A 21,507-nucleotide genomic window follows, 5' to 3' on the forward strand; every position below is an offset into this window, starting at 1 on the left:
AGTCACTGGTAAAGAGGAACAAGGCATGTTCTTTCTTTCAGCTGTGTTCTTTTTCCCAGAACCCTGTCCTGCTTGGTTTGGACAACCCTAAGTACACTGTCCATAAATGCCCTGTGACTTTGCAAGCTAAAGGAACTACAGAAAATCACCAGACACTAAAGCAATATGTATGCAATATTCTCCTTCCTAGCACGATTGCCTTGTGGGGCAAATCCAACACAATCTGGTCATTGAGTAGTAGGGATTGTATAGCTGTGCAGGCAGCTCTTATTTCTCTGCTGGCACCAGAGCTTAGATATACGTATATAGCCAGTAGAAATAATCTGAAACTCCTGCACAATCCCATGCCACTGTGGGCATGGCATTAAGGAATGACAGTCCTTTTTTAACAGTTCAAAATAAGCAACTAAGTCACTCAGCAACCCTTGTGTTATTTAAATGGCCACGTCATTATTAATCCATTTTATAATATCTACAGGACACTAATCAGCACAAATATACCATCACTTTACTTTCAAATCAGTGTCAGTGTTGGTTAGTTGTTAGTCCTCTTCAGAAGATGAGTGGGGCCACAAAACTCCCATTGCCTGAAAACGTGCCAGTTCCTTTGGCAGGAACAAAAGGAATGGAATGAAAATTGCTCTAAAGAAGCAGTTGCCAAGAAGTTTTATTGGCATGGTCTGTGACAAAGAGTGGATGGAAACAAACAAACAAAAAATCCTTTTACTACAAACGTACCATCCTTTACTGCACAAATAATAAAGCGGACAAGTACTAAAGAAGAGGCTGTTAGGGACATAACGTGGGTTTGGAAACACATGCACATCTTATTAAGTTAGTCCTTTAGAACTATGTAGGGAAAAGTTGTATGGTCAATGCAGAAAAAAAGTGGTATGGTCAATACAGAAAAAATGTGGTATGGTAAATCAGAATTGAGTGGTGAGATATTTGTATCAGATAATAAACCAGGTGTGGACACTCTGGCCTCAACAATTGCTGGAAGGATGGATTAGCGAAAACAGAGGTATTTATCTCTCAGTCACAGATAACAAAAGGTTGTTTTCTCTGCTGTTACATCCCACGGGGAGAAGGTTGCCAAGTAGTTTCACCAGTATTAACTCCTGAGTTCCTTTTTCATTAATTTTCGGGGACAATACAACCATAGTTAGAACCTCTACTCGCTATCAAGTAATACTTCAACCTTATGGCTGGTAAGGTCACATATACCTTCTAAGCTCAGAGAAAGTACAGCAGTAATACTTTAAAAATGTAAACATAAAAGTGGCAGGCATTAAGTGCATCTCATTACTTGATAAATTTACCAAAGGGGCTGTGAAAATTCTCTAGGATGCCTTGGATTGTAATGTTTTAGCTACTGATCTGTCAGTGATAGCTATTTATAGGCTAAATCTGCTCAGAAGGCGCACAGAGTATGATGTATTTTTGTAGGGTGCTGTGGCTGAAGTCATATGGTAGCAAACATAATCTTGACTTGTATTAATGTCTTTATTCTTAGCTATGGTTTACAAATAAATCTCTTGTTTTACAAGACCCAGTGAAGGTATTATTGTAAACAAAGCATAAAAGGAGATATATAGTCTGATTTCTTCTGTCTTTGAAACAAACTATGACAAATGGGAAAACTACAGAATTTTGGAGAACTCTTCATTGCCTTGAATGGATCAAAACAACTGAGAGGATGCGTGCATGGGGGCGGGATGTACAGACCTAATCCTCTAAAATCTTGTGTGAGAGCTAAATGAATCATGAACTGCCTCAAATATCCTAGCATTCTTCCGCAAATGGACTATGTAGATCACATGCATCACATGAAGTGTTCAGTATTCTCAGATACTGTATGGAGACAGATAGATGTTGGCAGGACATTTATCCATACAAGTGATGTCAGGATCATGCCCTGATCTGTTTTTTTTGGGCAGTAAAAGCCTGACACATTGCAAGTTAAAGTGTTTGGTTATGAAGAGAGACAGCCTTTCCTCTGCAATACTTTGCAGTCTCCCACAACAATGGCAGCTGGTAAATGTAATGGTATCAGTATGGCCACATGGCCTTTTTATCCATCACCAGAGGCAGATAACCACACGAGGAAACCAAAGCTATGTCCATTAATGTATCTGGGCATCAAGCCAACAGAATGCAGATCCACAAATTTAGAGAAATCCAGGTGAACCTGACACTGGTCTAGCTTGACCCTTTCAATACAAAGAGGATTTGAGACATCACTACAGCTGATATGGCAACAGTCATAGCTTTCTTAGCACGTGCTGTTTACCACTGGTCTTCATCTGACATGAGGGGCCTGTTTCATTTTGCCATGCAGAGCCGCCGCAGATAACTCAAGGCTTTGCACATAGCCAAGAAACTCCACCAGCACACACAGTACTTCTACATCCACCTGTTTTCCAGCTCTTCCTTTACAGGCAACCATCTCAACCAAAGTGAAGCAAGAAGGAAGCGGCACCAGCAGTGACCCTGAGAGAATCATGCGAATCTGTGGAGAAAAAGGCTGCCTGTGTCAGGCTAAGTGTTGGTGTGTACGTATGGAAATGATTGAAAGACAGAGAATTTCCATGAGAAGGAACGAAGCCTGCAGAATAAGAGTAGCAGTGTGACTATTGTGCCATGAAAGTGCTTTAAAATACCAAGTTCAAGACTTGCATAGACCATTTCAGTAATGCATCTGATGGGTCTCCATTTTCCTTCTACTTTAACAGATATGCTTCGGGCTTTACAGCTTCACTTGAATGAGTTTATGAAGTGACAGAATTCAGGCAAAATTCTTGCCCACATGAAACAAACGGGACGGGAGAGGCAATGGGGTGAAGAATGGTACATTATAAACTTCAGCTATTTCTAAGGCTGCTTGGTAACATTTGCTCATGGTACAATCCTTATGCTGCCCTTGCTGCTTCACAGTGTTGCTGTTCAGGATGTAACAGTGGAAAACAGTGGAAATTGGAGACAACATGAGAACATTTCAAATCTCAACAGAAATGGAAATGGTGTTAATTTGCTGGTAAATAGTCTGCAGAAGGGGAAGACCCAGAGCTGGGAGGGGCAAAAAGGAAAAGCTACAAAAAGGGGCTGAGGCATCTGCAGCGATTACAGAATATCAATATGAATGTCAAAGGGATTTTTTTTCCCCCTTGCAGGACAGAATCTCAGCACCTCCTCACAACTGTGTTCTAAAAGGGTCAAATAGCGCAGCTCTTCCCTATCTGAAATGATAGAAAGCTTCTAAAAAACAACTGAAGCAATGAAGTATTTTACACACTCAGCAACCCAACATTTTTATAATCATCCTAAATACTTTTGGTGTTAAAAGAGTTCCTTGTCAGTTCCTGCCTGCGTGGAGCCTCGTAACAGCTCACAAATTGTCTTATCTGTTATCCCTTCTGTGTGAATGGTGCTCTGTTTCCTGTGAAGGCTGCAAATGCAGTTTCACGCCATGTATTTTCTTTCCTTCTTTAAAATGCTATATATTTGTAACTCATTGTCCTTAGCACACCATTATTTGGTTCACATGTGCAAACTGATGTAATTGTATTAATACATAGATGTAATAGCAAATAATCTTGTAAAATGTCTGGTGGTGTGAGGAAGTGATTACTTGTAATGATATTTCATAGCATAACATTTCTTCCATTAATATGGTAACTTGGCGATCCACAGTGTTTATTTAACCTTTTTTTTTTTCTAAAGCACAACTTGTATTTTGGTTATGACATGACTGTAAGGATGCCTGACTTTCTATCTCAGACTAAAAATTACTTTTATATCTTTTAATCCATCATTTTCAATGTCTTTAGGTCTTGTGCAGTTCAAAATGAAACCCAGATAGAATCAAAAGCATCTCCTTGACAGTGGGAAGCTATCTGAGAACATTGCCCTCACCTGCCAGTAATGTATACAGCATGTACTCTGGCCTTGCAAATGGTGCAGGATAGAGCAGGAATGATATGAACAAGCCCTGTTTAATACAGCTTAACTCTTAAATCCAGTCCAAAAGGCACTTACTTGGCCTGCAAAAAGCCTTCATCCAGCTCAACAGTTTTGCAGGACTTGACTAAGAATACTTGATATTGTATGCCTAGATACTTGATCACTCTGGCAAGACTAACTAGAGTAGTTAGGTGAGGAATAATTGATCTCCCAAGATTCAGAAGAATCTCTTCTTGGAGATGACTCTTTACCAAAAGCTATTCATGCCGTTAATGGAAAAATAAACCTGGAGTCTGGATTAAGAACATGCAACATAACAAAACCTGTCCCTATTCACATCTGCTTTTAAGACAAGATCAATGCAGAACAGCTGACATGAACAGAAAGGTACAGATGAACAAGTGAGGGAGTGCAAGTTCTGACACGGAGATCATCTTTCACCAGAATTTTTACTGCACTGGCCAACAGCTGGAAAGGGTGACCCATGGCACATCGTGACAGGGAAAACTGCATCTGTGAAAACATGCTTAAGTTTGAGCTGGATGGAAAGGGAAGAGGAGCACCTTCCTTAGAGAAACTACTCTGTATCATAACTCATCTAGAAGACAGTGAAGTTTAATAAACTCAGGGCTCTCCTGCCAGGATTTGTTCTCCCACATCTTTTCTTTTTAGACTTGAACCAGGAAGAACTTGGTTAAAGGTTATTAAATTTTGACAAGGGAAACAAATCATTATAGATGAATGTTAATTATGATTAGTGACAACATACAAGTAGACAGCTTCACCTGCCAACTGATGGGCACTTAACAAAATAAGCATAATAGGAATTGCACGATAGATACATAGGAGTTGATTACCTTAAAAAAACCCACCATCAACATACTCAGATATCTTCCTTCTCCTCTTGGAATTTACACTTCATATTTCTGTTTGGCTGATAATTTCATTTATGAGTTACAAAGCATTTATCTTGAATAGTACAGATGTTTAGTGAACAGAATGATTCATCTCTTCCTCTCCACTTTCCAAGTAGGACAAAGAGATGCCTCCAGGAAGTGTGTGCTAGGACAGAAACACGTCTGTCATTAAGTTATTGCTTCTCAAATAATAGCTACCCATTAAAAGAAAAATTTGGAAAGATTGCTGCCAACAGAACTCACACAGAGTGATGCTCTCTAAAGTGATTGTACTCCAGTGACTTACTGCTTGTTTCTTTTCCTCTCACCAAAAGCCACAGTATGTACAAAAGACCCGTTCCTTTTGAAAACCAGTGACACAGCATCATTGCCTTGCATATGTGGGAAGTAAAAGTCTGAATGGGTTTCATGAATGAACCTCATAAACACTTCTACTGATTTCAGAAGACGTAAGAGAGAAAGTTTCGGGTTGGAAGGATTGAAGTGTAAATCACCCTAGGGTGATTCTTATTGAAATTATATAGCACAAATGGAAAAAGCATAATAACCTTAGAATTTACAACCCCTGATTTTTGAGATTTTAACCCCAAAATTGTATTAAGATAGTATGTCAACCTTCATATAGTTTGCAGAGAGTATTCTAAATAAATTCCAAGTACATGCTCTATTTAATATATAGCTTATGAATTTCATTACCATGCAGTATATTTGCTGACACGTAATGAAAATGAAATTGCTTAAATTAAACATCTGTTACATATGGCATGAATATTTGTGTGGTTTTATAGGAAAAACTGAGCAGGTAGAAGTTCTGGCAAACTTTTCAAAACGGCCAAGGAAATGGTCATACATATTTGCAAAGGATGTCTACAGCTGCAGTTCTGTCTGTGCTGGTGCACTTCAACTGTTGCACTAACAGGACAACAAATTTGCATGTTGAATAAAAGTCGCCTGTCTCCTGCCCTTGCTGGTTCATGTCTATTTTGCCTGTGACAGCTTTGTCGCTCCATTTCCACCTCATTTTTCACTTGGAGGAAGGCAATGACATAAAGAACCCCAGGGACACTAGAATGCTCCATAAACATGATTAGAGCATTCAGCCTCTTCATTTAAAGCAAGTACCATATTGCTACCAACATCTGCTTCGGGCTGTAATGGGACCCTTAAACAAACCACACCATCCTGAGTGAGCAGAGTCCTGTAACATCTGTTGATTGTGCTTGCATATTTGGCAGCTACAACCATGGCATCTCATACTTACTGTCAGCTACCTTGTTGCGCTGGTATTCAAATGGATTCCTTCAGGACAGAAAAGTTATTCACCTAGAGGATGAGTTCTCAGAGGTGAGCCTGTACTGTATAAACTGTATTTCTGTGAGGTGGGCTCTGGACATTGGGGTGTGCGGTTCATTTGAGCCAGCAAACTCATCGCACTGGTATGTGGACTATATAAATGGCAATAATGCAAAGATCATCTAAGCACCACCACTAAAAGGTCTGTATCTGTATTGTTTCCACGTAGGAACGTGAAATACATCACAGTTCAATTGCTTTTTACACTCAAAATTCTTTTTTCTATTAATTTCATTTTCTCAAGAACAGTAGAGTACCTACAGCTAATTGCTCACTTGTGAAAAGTTAACCACTGACAATATTGTCACATTCTTGTGGGGAATGGACTGATCAATAATCAATGTACTGATTGATGTTTTCCAACATGAAACCAAGAGGTACTGAAAGGCACATTAGGACTTTAGCGTATTTCTAGCATAGAGCTGTGTGTGAAATTTTGGTTATGGCAATATTCTCTAGATGAATCACCAAACAGCCTTTGTGGCTGCAAAGAAAGGACCATTCTTTATCTCCCTTAGTAATGATATTACCTGCTGAACATCCTGCTGGAAAACGCAGAGCTGCAGCCGTTGATGTAGCCGGACCTTTCTGTGTTGCCAGATGCTCTCTAGGCGCCGCTGGTGATGCAAGACTTCATGTACCACGTCCAACACCTGGTGAACAGCCTTGGAGTAGTTTGCAGTAGCAGTGAGGGATTCAGAATTCCCAGGGCTCAAGGGACGCTGTAGGACATCCAGCAAGGCTTTTCCGTCCTGGCTCACCTGAGTGAAGAAACAGGTCTACTTCACTGCACTGACACTTAAACATCCAATAGCTAGTCTAGCTGATTCTCTTTCCCCCGGGTTTTTCCCTTATTTTAGTCAAAAAGGAAGAAAGACGTCATAACATTTCTTTTTGGCTTGTACTTACACATTCAGCACTTGCCTTTGCTTCCTAGTGGGCCTGCTGTGTCACTCAGCAGGAGCACAGATACCGCACTGCTGGGACTGCAGACATAAAGACAGAGATACAGAGATCCCAAGACTATATCACGTTCTGACACTTGGGCACTGAAGAGCCTTGACATATAGTAGCTGATGACAGGTGGCATTTGCTATAGCAGGCCTATTTTTGTGAGGAGGTGGCATTTTAAGAAAACCACAGATGGCAGAGTCATTCATATTCTGTATGATAAGGGAAAGTCCTTTCTTCGTCAGATTACTAAGTATGTATATACGTTGAGAAGTGTGACATTCCGATTCTGTATTTCATTCAGTGGCAGTGAAAAATAAATTAGTATATGATAATCATTCTCTTCTTCCCCAGGAACAGCACAGAGGGACCTATAGTCTCCCTTTTTGATGGGCTACAAAGTTTTTAGGCAGATGCAAAGCCCTCTGCACACACGTAACCTTTTTTGAGCATATTAAAACACATCTGCAGATGCAGAGGCATTTGGGCATTAAAAAACCCCAGAATGCCAGATTTTTTAATGCCAGATTTTTTCCTGGACCATTCCTGAAGCATTTTCATATTGCAGGGGCAAAATGAAAAATGGAACCATAAAAACCAAGTGTGTGCATGCACTAGTTCTCTAAAAATGTTTTTTTTTGAAAGATTTTACAGTTGCAGATTGCAAAGTTAAAATATTTTGTTCAACAGAAATGGTAAATGAGGACACTATTGGAATCCCTTGCCTGTTCCCAGCCCACTTTTCTCTTTTCCCCTCTGGAACAAATGGCAGTGAAAATGACAAGATTTTCTGAAAAGTGGTTTTATTTCTGTGCAATCACAATCACCAGCCTTGCTAGAGAATGGCTTAATGAATGTTTTTCATCCAGTTTGAATTTTGAACATTATCAGTCGAAGTTAAAATACATCTCAAGGATTTCCAAGTCTCATTTATTTCTGTATGATAAGTTGCTTGTTCAAATATAGCAAATATCCTCAAATACCCAAACCCGTGTCTTTTGGCAAGCCATGCCATGTCCCAGTCTGTTGTATTTAGTGTGTGTTTGGTGCATTTTCAGAGAAATCAAGTGAGCCTTTGAGATGCATACTGGCAAAAGTGGGAGTCAAATCTCGTCATATTATGTGACTATTAGGTGGGCTTAGGCAGATCCTTAGAGATTTTTTAAATATTCAGGGCAATTTGTAATTAGATCAGGAAATAACTGGAGAGTCCACAGGGAGTGGCTTTCCATACTCAAATTCAGTTGCTGCTGAAGACCAGCTGGAACAATCTGCACATGCTGAAGCCTGCTGGGGTCACAGAGGGAACAAATATACTCGCCAGCAGCAGTGGATAGTGGCAATATGGGGGAGATTTTACAAAGAAACACTGAGCCACAGGTGTTACCTTGGCAACATTATGGAGGTGGCAATAGCTGCTAGGCAGGAAGAAGCAGCCTCTAGACAGGGAAGGAGATATGGCATACTACATCCTATTTTATCTGTGTGGAGATAATCAGCAACAATTTAATCATTTGGAACAGGAAATCGAGGCTATGCATACACTTGGGAGCACCTTATTAGACCAGAAAGTCACTCTTTGCACTGGCTAAATTCAATGTGAATTCACCCTGTTACTACTGGCCTTTGCGCTTACAGATGGTCTGAATCTGTCCCTGGGTGGTGTTACAATGCTTTTAGTATAGTCCCTGCCGATTTACACTGAAAGAAATCAGCAGAATGAGGACTAACAATAAAGATTCAAAAGTTTACCAGTAAGAGATAAGTGATTGAACAGACAATATGACAGGCATACTTTGCTCAGGACAACTTTCCTGGAAACTTGGTGCCACAACATATACCTATTCATACCTACAGCACCTCCCAATTCCAGGCGCTGCATGTCAGGTTGTTTTGTTTCCTAGAGGTATAATCCTGTAGTTCTTCCATTTTGAGGGGTCAGATCCTTGGGTGAAATATTCTGTATGCTAATCATGATCGAAACACTGGACTAAATGCAGTAGTTTTACAAAAAAGTGCTCTTCCAGAGCTGACTAGTGGGTGAATATGGCCAACAAGGCCTTTACAATAAAAAGTCTCAGTGGCAGGGGCAATGCAGAACAAAAAGATTGTTTCAAAGGCAACAGCTCATATGCCCCTGCTTCATCTGAAGCTGAGACAGGACAACGTTCTCCCGGATTTGTGGTGTGAGGTAAAGAGCAAATACACTTCTGCACTCTCTTTTACTCCTTTTTCTTCTATAGGATTTAGGCTTTTATCTATTGCATGATAATTTCTTCCTGCTGTCTGTCTCAAAAGACTCAGCCATTACAAGTTATGACTTTTCGCTGATGGGCATAGACTTCTAGTTATTCTCTACACAGCCAGAGATAAATTCCAGACTTCAAGTGCTTGTGTTGTTCTGCTAATAATCATGAACACAAATCAGAGTCTATTAGAAGTGTTCTCCTGCTCTCCAATTTACATGCTTGTCTGGTCATGCTGGATTAAATACATGGCAAGCAGCACAGTGACAATCAGGTAACCAATGGTACTTTGTATTCACAAAGATTACATACATATTGCAGGATTTCATATCTTCTGCAGCTCTGAAGTTCTTTGGCTTGAGAAGTTTCTTTTCTGAAAGTATTTTTGTTGTGAGTATTACTGCATTCCCAACCAATGGGCACAAAAAGTTTGTGCTCTCAGAGTTCACCAATAACCAGATTTCAGAAAGGAACAGCTTCACAAACAGAGAAGTTACCTACTGTGCTCCTTCAGTCATTTCCATGTTCTCCTTATAACTGCAAAATTAAACCACCAAATCTCTTTTTCATGTGAATCTTGTGAATTTTTCAAGGGCTGTGCAAGGAGACAAGCATCAGCAACCCTGGTTAGTTGTACCACTTCACTTACGTCTCCCTTATGATGTATTTTTAAGAAGTATTGCAAAAGTCTTAAACTAAATGGACCTGCACCCAGCATGGCTTGCAGTCCATGTACGGTGTAAGTGCCAGTGCTACATTTGTGAAAGCAAATTTGGCCATTTCTCACTTATTTTGAAAAGTACAGAATTGCTGCTGGACTCTCTGGGAAGGTTTAACTCACCACCTGACACAAGACACATATACACTCCTGTCACACGGTGATATTCTTGCATTTTGGCTGCATGGTAGGAGAAGGGCTAGGACGGGCAGTGTGCAAATGCCTCTGTCAGAAGTTATGTGACCTTGAGTGAACCAAAAAATAGATTTTGTTGTGCTAGTGGAATAATCTTCATGGTTGCTGTATACACAGGTGGGGAAAAAATTAAAATCTGTAGATATCCTATATAGTGGGTCAGAAAGACCTCCAAAGCCTTGCAAGTGACTAGACTAACAGTGCCATCTGTGAAACAGCTACAATTTGCACTAGGAAAAAAACCTGGTGTTTAGAGCAAGTATATCATGCCTCTGGGAACAGACGGTAAAGTGCAGTTAATCAAGTCGCACGGAACAAGATGCTCTTACCATCAACCAGGCTCAAGCCTGACTGGAGAAAGCCTCCCTCTCTCTCCCTCCTTGTCTTTACCAAACCAGTACAGTCCTCAGTAGGGGTGTCCCAAGTTTGTCTCCCGCTGTTCATCCACTAGAAACACTGGTGCAGCAACATAAACACACCGTGGCTAGAGACATCTAGAGGAATTCTTTTTGCAAGAGGGGAATCTGCCAAAGGCATACATCTCGTGCATCTCCTCCCTCCAGCACTGTTCTACCCAAAGTAGAAGCAAGAGCACCGCTTGATTCTCAGAAGAATGAAGGAGGCCTGTTCTGCCAGCAGCACGGCTTAGCATAGGAGAGGCTTGCTTAGCTGTGGATTGCATATTGGGCCCATGATCTGTCTCCACTATTTCTGAGCTTCACTCAAGTGTAATAAAGGAAAGAAGGCCAATAATTATGCCTACAACCACGGCAAGATGGAAAAGAAGGGTCTCCCTGAGATCTTTCGTTCCTGCAGTGAATCTGAACTGCTTTGTTATGCTCTGTAACAGAACAGAATAGGCCCATATATCCTGTTAAATGTTAATTAATATCCTATTAAATATTGATATTAAATAGTTATTGCAAGGAACGTTTATTCTATTCCAAATCTCTTACAATTATAGAAATAGAAACAGAGATTTTCAGTGACTCTGCAGGAAAAGAAAGGAAAGAAAAAGCTACAATTTTCATTCCACCATAGAGAGCTCTGAGGGAAGAAACGTTATTTTCTATGGGTGAAGGGCATTATCTAGATTGGAGAAATAGGCATGTGGATAGGAGGCAGGACTCCTAGGTCTAACCCAGGCTTTTCAGCTCACCATGTAGCTGTGGGAAAAGGGATGAACATTTCTGAAATAACAGACTGTAACCTTCCTGGCAATTCTACATAGTGTTTAAAAATGTACTTATTAGTAAAGTAATACAGAAATGTTTTAAACAGCTATGTCTACAACAAGTTATAGCTTTCTGAGGAAGCATTGGCAAAAGCAATATGCATGTTAAAGGTTGCTTTTGTTAATGAGTTTTAAATGAATTTTCATTTCACAAAGCCTAAGACTGGGGCTGATTAACAAAACACCAGTTTCAAACATTATTATTTTTTATGTAATCCCAATTTCACTTATTTTTTAGAAACAATTTTTAAATGCAATAAAGAAACTTTAGTATCACCTAACTAGGCACTTGTATAAAATTCATAGTTGCAACTAGAGTTCAACAGGACTGTTCTGTGTTTGCTCACACGACCTGCTGTTCCTGAGAACCCTGAGTATTGAATAAGAAATTGCCCTTTGTGATTGCAACCCAGATTCCCTCATTCTAATTGAATTCCCAAATTCTTGCAGGTGTTCAGAAAACAGGAGATTTCTATCTGACATTCCTTACATTCATCATCAAGGTATCTGCACAACTTCACTGTGTACGCCTGAGTGCCTACCACCAAGCCTAGATTAGCAAATCCTTTTCGATTTTATTCTATAGATTCTTCCAAGAACATGATGAGCAGAGAAAGGGCTGAGCATGGAGGAGAGTTGTTATGTTCTGTTCTGGAGTCTTCACTGGGTAACTTGTTAAGTGTAGCAAACACTACCACAGCTTGGAAAACCCTGCAAGGATCAAAATGCCGTGATACCCAGAAAGACAGTAGAGCACAGCACAGTACAGGGAAATAAAAAATGCAACTAAACCCAAGCATTCAGGTGATCTGTGGATTACTTTCCAACAGGCTTGAGTCCTGGAGACATGCATAACTGAACAGAATGGATAACGTACGTGGCTTCCCACCCCCAGAGTAATTTGCAGGTTGTCCCATGCCTGGGGCGAACATGTAGACTAGTCTCATTCCTAACAGGACTCCTCCCAGAAGCCAGGAAGGTCCTGCAGCTCTCTTGTAAAATAAAGTGGACTGAACACAGACCCTGGCCTGCACAGTCAGATGCAGTGAATGTCAGCTGTCTGTCGGCAGCTGGGGGAAAAAGTAAGTGAAGAATTTTATGGGTTATTTTGACAAAATGTGAGAGAATGTGTTTTAGTCTTAGCATCCTTGGCACCCTCTTTTAAAGGAAAAAAACATATACCCTATTTAAGTCTGAGATATTCGACAACAGTATATACAAATACAGCTGACGTGGCACTTAGGGACATGGTTTAGTGGTGGACTTGGTATTGTTAGGTTAATGGTTGGACTCAATGATCTCAAGGAGCTTTTCCAGCCTAAATGATTCTAGATCCTATGATTCTATCTAAAGCACAGTCCCTTTCAGCATTCATTGTAATGAGGACCTAACATCTCTGTGACTTTGTATATTGAAGGGAAAAGCCTTTGGCATCCTCTGTTCCCATTTGCATACCTGTGCTAGAGCCAGGATTCATTCAAAGAAGGAAAGCAACAGGAGTAAAGCTACTCGGGGCTTAAAGGAGTTCCCTGTTCAGCAAAGGCAGTGAAGTGGCTCTTCTTTTAGGTGCCAGCACTAGGTCTAGATTTCATTTCTGTATGGGGTTTGTGCCCCAGATTGTCCTGTTGTGCCCTTACAAGCAAATTGCTAGGAGTCACATCCTACAGTCTGGGGTTTGATCTGACTCCTTCTTTGATAAAGTTGCAGAATGGGAAAGCAGAACCCATCTCATTTATAAAAGCTAGGCTCCAAAATGCAGTCAAATATCTGCTATTGCTTAACAGATACTCACATTCTTCTCTGGGAAGCACATACCTCTGTGTAGGCCTGTGTTACTTGTTCATACAGGGTCTGATGATGATGGATAGCCAGTTCCAGGTCTTGCATTTCTGAGGGGAGGCCTCCTTCACTGCACATTTTGCACCAGGCATCCACACCTGAAAGGAACTGAAACAATTCCAGGAACAATGAGCAACAGTAACACACAACAACATCTCACCAAAATAGAAAAATTCGTTTGTAGAGCATCACAGATGATTGCAGCATGGACTGAGGAAAATGTACTGGTTATAAAGGAGTTCTTTCAGGCTCCCTGGAACAGCACATTCCTATCATCTCCTCAGTGCTTGTAGAGCACCTAGATCCAAAGGAATGTTTTCTGTTTCTTCTGCATTAAAAACAAATACTCCTTTAACCAGGCCCAGAAAACACTCATTCTAAGAGTCTTTGCATACCGCGGAGGGAGGCTACAATGTTGCATTCCAAAAAGGGAGGCTGCCACATGTTTAGAAAAAAACATCAGTGTGAAGCACAACAGGACACAGTTACAGCTCCAGCTATATTTGGCATTGTCTCAGCTGCCAATCTTCCCCCAGGCGCTTACCTGGCCTTAACACTACTAATTTGGGCAACAGAAAACTCCCATTAAAATCAATGCTGACATTCATTTCAGTGAAAAGCAGACAGTCTGTATTCAAGCAGTTCCCAACCCAGGGCCAGCTCAGTGGGATTGCTAATAGGATACCAAGGCTTTAACCCCCTGGGTCACACATTTGATTCTGGCCCAGGTCAGCGCTGATCAGATACCATTACCATCTGACGGCTGCTAAGCAGCCAATGCAAAATGAGCTGCTGGTCTCAGTCCAGTTCCTGGTGGGCAGACATCCACAAAAAGGGAGAAAAAAATCATTACCATTGCAATTGATATGGTTTAGCACCTTGGTTGGAAGCCTTAACAGACAGCCAGAAACTGAATGGCTTTGGGGAGCAGAGGGATGGAAAAAAATATTTTTCCACTCTTAAAGGCCTCCAGAGCAGTGCTGATGCACTTTGGCAGAACAAATTGGGGAAGCTCTCCTGGGTGCTGCCTGTTCTGTAAAAGAAAAGAGGAATTTAGTCTCTAAGGTTCCCATCCCGTTTTTCTTTTCAGGAGGGCTTACTTCAATGACATAGCTCACACGTTCAAATTTTGTCCATACTAACTGCCTAATGCCACCTCATTACTTCTCATTAATATTTTGTCTTCCTCCGTTTTTCTGTTAAACCAGCCTGCCATACTTTGCGCTGTTTATAAAAAAGAACATCTAATTATACAACAGATGCAGTGCCCTGTAGGGTGAACATACAATTCCACAAAACCACCCCCAGGATCACAGTTCTATCCACTCCTGAAGTGTTCACCTGTGGCTTGTTAGTAAGGTACTCATTCACAGCATGAAGGGCTGTGAGATTCGAAGCAAAGAATTTCAATTCAACTCTGGCATCAGCATCCTTTTTTATTAACAGCGTAAAGCTATTCACCAAGCTGCTGTGTAATCAACGCTATAAAGTGTTTGCATTGTAAACACTTCTTTTCAGTGCACAAAGATTCAGTGACAAAGATGAATTCCTAAATGTTCATGTCTACAAAGTACTGTGCTTTCTAGAAGACTGGAGGCAAGGATGCCAGATTCTCTTGTGTTGGTGTGTCTCCTGATCTTTTGAATCTCTTCAGCTGAAATCCCCAAACACCTCACATAAAGCTGAAGTCATCATATTTTGTGCCAAGGCAGTAGAATTCACATTGTTTTCTATACAGTTTTAAGAGCACAGCGTTGAGGTCAATCCCTTTTGGGGCTGTTACATGAATCTTTTGGTCAAAACAGTGAACAAGAGACCTTTACACCTTATAGACCACTGCTCCTGCTGCTAGAATCCCACTGTTATGGCTCTTAACAAAACTGTTGAATTCTACGAATTTTAGTACAAGCTCTTATAGTCTTGTTACCCGTATAACAACATATCCCCAGTCTGTGATTTGCACAGCAGGTGGGAGCAGTCTCAAGAAGATCCTATGCACATAACCACTCTTCCACCTTGTTGTTTCACATCTATCTTTCTTTTGTATATCTATTGTATATAGACAATGTCACATCAACAATTACATCAGTAATTTCACTTCTGCCACTAGCAGGAGCAGTGGACGTTATCTGTTTTAAAAAGTTTTAAGAAATGCAGCCTGTCAGTGTTTTACTCTGATACCCTGAAACAGTGCATGGTGGTCTGTGCTGTGTGTGTAGCTTCACGTAAGGACAGCAAATGTTTTTTTAAGGATTTTTGCAAAGTATTAGTTCATACCATAGGACTATTGATTTGGGTATTTTGAAAAAAGCAGGTATGTTAATTTTTATTATTTTTCAGACACAAAAAACTTTATTAAATGTAACCTTTCATGCTAGAAACAGTCATATTGCAAAAACCATCATTTGACTAAGTTGAAAAAAAATGCATTTAAAATCGTAAATTGCTAACTGTTAGGTTGGAACAGGAGCTGTTACTATCCACTGGATACTCAATACCATTTAAATTAATTGCTTAACTTTCTAGTTAGCCCATAGACTAGAACAGCTCCTATTGGGAACATAAAAGCTGCTTAAACATGATTTGAAATGACAGGCTCCAATCTATGTTTTTCAAGACTTTAGGAAAGATTAAGAAAAATCTCTCCTAAAAAATAAAAAAAGTCCCTAAGGTACCTTTGTGCCTCTGATCCAATCCCAAAGTAACTTTAAAGTAATGACCTACGCTTACTCCTGACTCACAACCTATTCACCTAAGTTGCAAATTCTGTATCAGGTCGGGTAATAATGTATTCTCAGACCACTCCTTACTAACTTTCCTCAGGGACTGCCATGCTGTATCACATGGTTGCTCCAAAACACAGCTCAGACATTTTATAGCCTATATTTCTCAACACTTTTTGCACAGTCCTTGCTTATGGCTTGCTATGTCTCCGCGTGGAAGACGCAGGATAACCAGGCTGGTTCCCCCAGGCCCGGGAGAAATTAGAACTGAACTCTTGTATATTTTCATGCCCCAGAATGGCTGTGTGGAAAGATGGGAAGAAAGTCATGAAACTGTTTTCCAGAGTGACCTATAAGATCTCTTGATGCCCTGAATTCTTTGTATGAGCCTAATGGTATATTTTGTATTGTTGTTTCTGGAATTTCCCTATATAATGCAGAAGTTATCTTGGTCTTATGCCTGCATTTTATAGATATCAACTGTTTTTTCCTTTCTTCCCTTTCCTTGAATTCTTCCTCCTTATTCCCCCCCCCCCGCCTTTTTTCATTCCTTTTCCTCAAATAGGGGAGTTCAGGATGAGCTTAGAGACATCCAGGCAGAGATGACAACACTAGTCTTCCCGATTGGGTGTAAGGTAATATGAAACAAATGGTCAGCAGTCAGTCTTCAGAGAATCAGCATAAATGTCTAGCGTGTGCACCTAACACCTACTGCCTTAAATAGTAATTCTGCTTGTGCACTTCTGAGGGTAGACTCTGACCTGGAATTAATTGATTGAAGTCTCTTGATTAATTGAAGACATTAATTTGTTCATTCTGAGAGGATCTGTAGGGTGAGCATCTTGTGAATACTTTAGGACACTTTCAGAGATTACATCCAAGAAAGGGAGGATACCTGGTATGCCTGCTACCCTCACCCAGCAGTCAGTGGGCCAGAATCTCATCTGCTGTAAATCAGCACAGTTCTCTTGAAATCACAGTAGGATAAGGCATGTTCTCCTACATTCTCTTGCAACTTTGAATAGCCTCAGACATACCTAAAGATACAGAAGCAGATTCTCTTTTGCACTAGAATATCTCCATGCTGGCACAAAAAAGGGAGGGGAAAAAAAAAAACAAAAAAGGAAAAAGGAAAAAACAAAACAAAGCAAAACGAGATTTGTAGCAGGTGGAATTAAGGGACATTTGGGAAACACCTCCACTGAACATCTTGAGTTGCACCTTGACCTGGACATAGTGGTTTTTTGGAGTTTAGTTTACTGGCTTTTGATCAAACACACGTGCTGAAGAAAACCTGTCTGGAGGCTAAGTTGGCAAGATTTGTCTTTCTTCCTTTTCTTTCCTTTTTTACCTTTTCTTTTATTTGGTCTTTTCTTGATGATGGTTTAGTATGTAGAAATTGTGTTTAAAAAAATTAAAGACGACACACGTGTGAAGAAAAAGAAACAAAGCAAAAAAAAAAAAAAAAAAAAAAAAAGCTTTGATCCAGGAACTCATTCAGCCAAGTTCCATTCAACATGCCACATGTATCTGCTATAAGAGCCAGGAAAGCAATGTGATTCTGAGGCACGTGAAGACAGATGTGAGGTTCAATTCCCAGCAGGGTTGACTTAGCCTTTCATCCTTCCAAGCCAGACAAATTGTATTCTGTGCCGTTTGTGTGGGGTCTTTAGGAAGAGACCTTGAAAAACAAGTTGCTTCCTGCTCAGCTTGCACATTATAGAGATCGTGGAGCTTTTCATAAATCTCTGTCCTAAGCCAAGAACTTCCTTGCAGGCTGGGGTGTGCCAAAGGCTGAAAGATTATGGTTCTAATAGACTTGTTTCCTGTTGGCATCACAGAGAACTTCAATCAATAGGAAGGAACGAACAAAGAGACTGTAGCAGCTTATTGCACTGGAGAAGGAAAGACAATCTGCGTATCAGATTGGTACGAGGGAAGCAGGGGTACACTGTGGGAGAAATGGTTGGATCTGCAATAAGACTACCTTTACTGACAGAACAAAGGGAGCAAAAATGATTTGATCTGGGACAGAGGAAATAGCGGGTTTATCTGCATCTTCGCTTCAGAGATTTAAGCCTTATTTATTGTAAAATAATGAAGCCTTGATTTGATTAAAAAAAAAAAAAACAACCTAGGTGATGCCAAATAATAGTCACGTTTGGAATGAATGTTTGATAGACAACAGACTGACTTATAGACTGAATCCCAAACATCTAATTTTTTATACTATACAGAGGTGAAATGACTAAGTTATTAGCATGCAAGTCATTGGTTTATCCTACCAGAGTTACTAAAGCAAGGCTGAAATTTTCGTCCGGCTAATGGGCACACTGACTCCCGCATTTCTTTTCTGCAGCAGTCTGAGTTTCCAGGCTTCACATGAGCACTTGTCTTCCACCGAGTTGTCCCTTTTTGCAAGTGAAGAGCAACTGCTATTCACAATTAGCAAATTCTTTTGTCTGCTTAGTAATGAGAGACTAGCTTCTGTCAGGCAGCACAAACTTCAGTTCCTTATGAAGAAGTTCCAAGGCAGGACTGGGTTTTTCAGACCCACCCGTACAATTGTAAAGAAAAAAGACCCAAAGATGAAAGTGACATTAGTGTAGCTTTTTTTTTCAAGTTAAGGCTGAGGCAAAATACCCACTTTGACAGTGTTCAAAAGGTAGGAAGACAAAAAAAAAAATAATTCACCTCTAGCTTGACAGACAGTTCAATACAGCTTTCATGCTATACAATACCTCAGTAACTCCTCATAAATTGCAAACAAGGCTGACACTTCAGAAAAACAGGGGATTGCTCGTTAAAAAAAAAAAAAAAGGAAAAAACCCATAAACCCAAACACCAAACAAACCAAAACAAACAAGAAAGAACTAATTCATTAATAAACCTTAAACGTTCTCATTGTGAGTAAAGACTGGATATAAATTCTTTTTTCACTTTTCTTTATGAACATATGATGACTGACAATTATTAACATGAAGACTACACCTAAACACTACAAGGCGCATTGCACAGAGATGAAAGTACTTGTACCGAGCATCTCCTTAGTGGATCAGTCCCATCAGAGCCACTAAGTGCGCTTACATGAGTAAGTGCCCAGTAGGGTGAGTAATTGCTCTATGCTATGGCCTGTTGTCAATATGAAACACAAAATAAAGAAAAACTCATTGTAATTCTACGGTCAGAAACAATAAAGAAAATCTTTACTCTTTGAGCTAAACTTTTCCGTACGTATATTCTGGCTTACGAGGTACAGTTTCTGGCTTATCAGTTATAATTTCTTCTTCAGACACTTGAAGTATGGGTCATTTTATAAACATCAAGTGCACCCACTTAGTAGCTTTGATGTTAACTACTTGTAAAAACAAGCATACAACAATACTGAAGAGAGCCCCAAAGTAATGTTTGTCACTGGAAAATAAATGTAATCAACATATGATCAAAGTTGAACCATTAAGTGGGCCTGGGTTAGGTGTCAAAAAAACAGGTGGTTTATTCACTGGCATATTTTAAATCTTTTGTAGCTATGAAATTATGGAAAAATTTTGGTAGCTGTTAAAGATACAAACCCAAGTTCAGGGACATGGAAAATTTTCTTGGATGTTCCTAGCTGTCTCTGAAGTCTCTACTTAGGTCTAACAAAGTTTGGGGCTACGGAGAGCACTGCAAGAGTACAGTGTGGAATGGATTCCATAAGTTTCATTAACAATAATGTGTTTTGGCTCCTAGAATCTGTCTGCTGGTGTGGGTCTATGTCTCATATGTGAATATTCCTATGCACACAGCACATACCACATATACGTATGAGTGCAGATACATACTGTTTTCCTGACCATAATAATCCTGAATTTACCCACAGCACTGATGAAATATTAGGCAATAGAAATAAGGCAGCATGTTACTGCACCGGTGCACTTCACTTACGATCAGATTCTTTCTCATCACTAAGGCATAAACATATTTTCTTACCCGTTCAGGGAACATGCACCATTTTTTGGGGGGGAAAAGTTACTATTTGTTTTTGAGACACTGATCCACTAGGAACACGGCTCTTAACCTCACTGCTTACAAGCCAAAAGCCATCATGTAATAATTGCAGCATCGTCGTTATCAAAGGAGCAGTGGCTCATTTTGGCAGTCACGAAAGCAGCTCACCTGTTCAGCTTTCTGGTGAAAGACAGCAGACATGGCTAAGATGGTGCTACGCTCATCCAGAGCTGCAGCAAAACTCTTCCACTCTTGATCCAGCTGGCTAGATATTTGTTTAATTTGCTGGGAAGCATAATGGCCTGCCTCGGAAAGCCTTGACGCAACAGACATGATCCGATTGATGTTGACATAGGCATTCTGAAAATTAAAAAGCACACATAAATAAAGAGAAGGAAGAACCATGACCACCCTCTGCCTTCATTACACATTCCAAACACCATCAGTTGGAATAAAGCCGAGCAGTTCAGTGAAAGCAATCAACCACCCGCTTAAATATGCATGAATAGCAGGCATACTACCTTCCACTCTAAAAATACATCCCTCGGGAATCTTTTTGCACATCTATGCCATTATCTAACACTGTTATCTCCCCCTCTCCCCTTGAATTTATTTATGTAAAACTAATTTGCCATACTTTAGCTATTTACTCACCTTTTAGCGTCTACTCATTGCTTCTATTTTATTCTTGATATTTCTGTTGCATTACTTCACAGTTCTGGATGCTATATCCACATATTTGTAACTGAAATGTTTGCTTTCTGTCCTTTGAGAACTCTCTGACAATCCTTTGTAGACATGCAGTGTCAACAAATGGAAAATTCTTGTAAAATTTAAAAGAGCTCATAAGGATATTCTATAGAAATAGAAGAGTTTCCATAGAAATGTCTATTAAATTATAGTCTTCAGTTAAAATGTTATCTTTTCTGCAGGTTATTTTAAGCTGTTCTCCAGCAGAGATATCATTTAACTACACTCTGAATTTAGAAGGATTCAAAAAGCCTCCTAAAAGGGTAATATTTTTTGTTCTTTCATAAGAATTTTCCATGATGGTTTTTATTCAGCCTTGAAGCAGTGGAAGGATCGCTTTTTCTCAAACTGAACTGTGGACAGCAATGTAATTGCATTACAATACCCCTGTCTGCATAGGAACATAAACCTGAAAATAAACAGCCATCATGACAACGTCTTACAAATATGCGCCATCAAAAGACAAATGACAGCTGTCTTGCAGATTTCTGGAATGTCACTTGATGTAAACACTTCTCCTTTCTCTTTCCTCCTCACCAGAGGAAAGGAACATCCCAGAATTTGAGATGTTTTGCTAATGTTGACTCATTGCTTTCTTGTTTCACTAAAGTATTTCAAAGGGGCTTTA

At 40.0% G+C, this 21,507-nt stretch overlaps 1 protein-coding gene across 4 annotated transcripts in view; it reads right to left on the reverse strand.

The window, feature by feature from the left end:
- The window catches only part of KALRN (kalirin RhoGEF kinase), a gene marked incomplete at its 5' end in the record, with an annotated part of 529,922 nt that overhangs the window by 263,441 nt on the left and 244,974 nt on the right, over nucleotides 1-21,507 (reverse strand). For all 4 annotated transcript variants that reach the window (XM_082483615.1, XM_082483616.1, XM_082483614.1 and 1 more), the window contains 3 exons: nucleotides 6,764-6,994; nucleotides 13,393-13,524; nucleotides 20,298-20,489. In XM_082483615.1, coding sequence (XP_082339741.1) covers nucleotides 6,764-6,994; nucleotides 13,393-13,524; nucleotides 20,298-20,489 — 555 coding nt within the window. The remainder of the gene's footprint in view (nucleotides 1-6,763; nucleotides 6,995-13,392; nucleotides 13,525-20,297; nucleotides 20,490-21,507) is intronic.

The sequence above is a fragment of the Vanellus vanellus genome, assembly GCF_965231255.1.
Source record: "Vanellus vanellus genome assembly, chromosome: 5".
NCBI lineage: Eukaryota > Metazoa > Chordata > Aves > Charadriiformes > Charadriidae > Vanellus > Vanellus vanellus.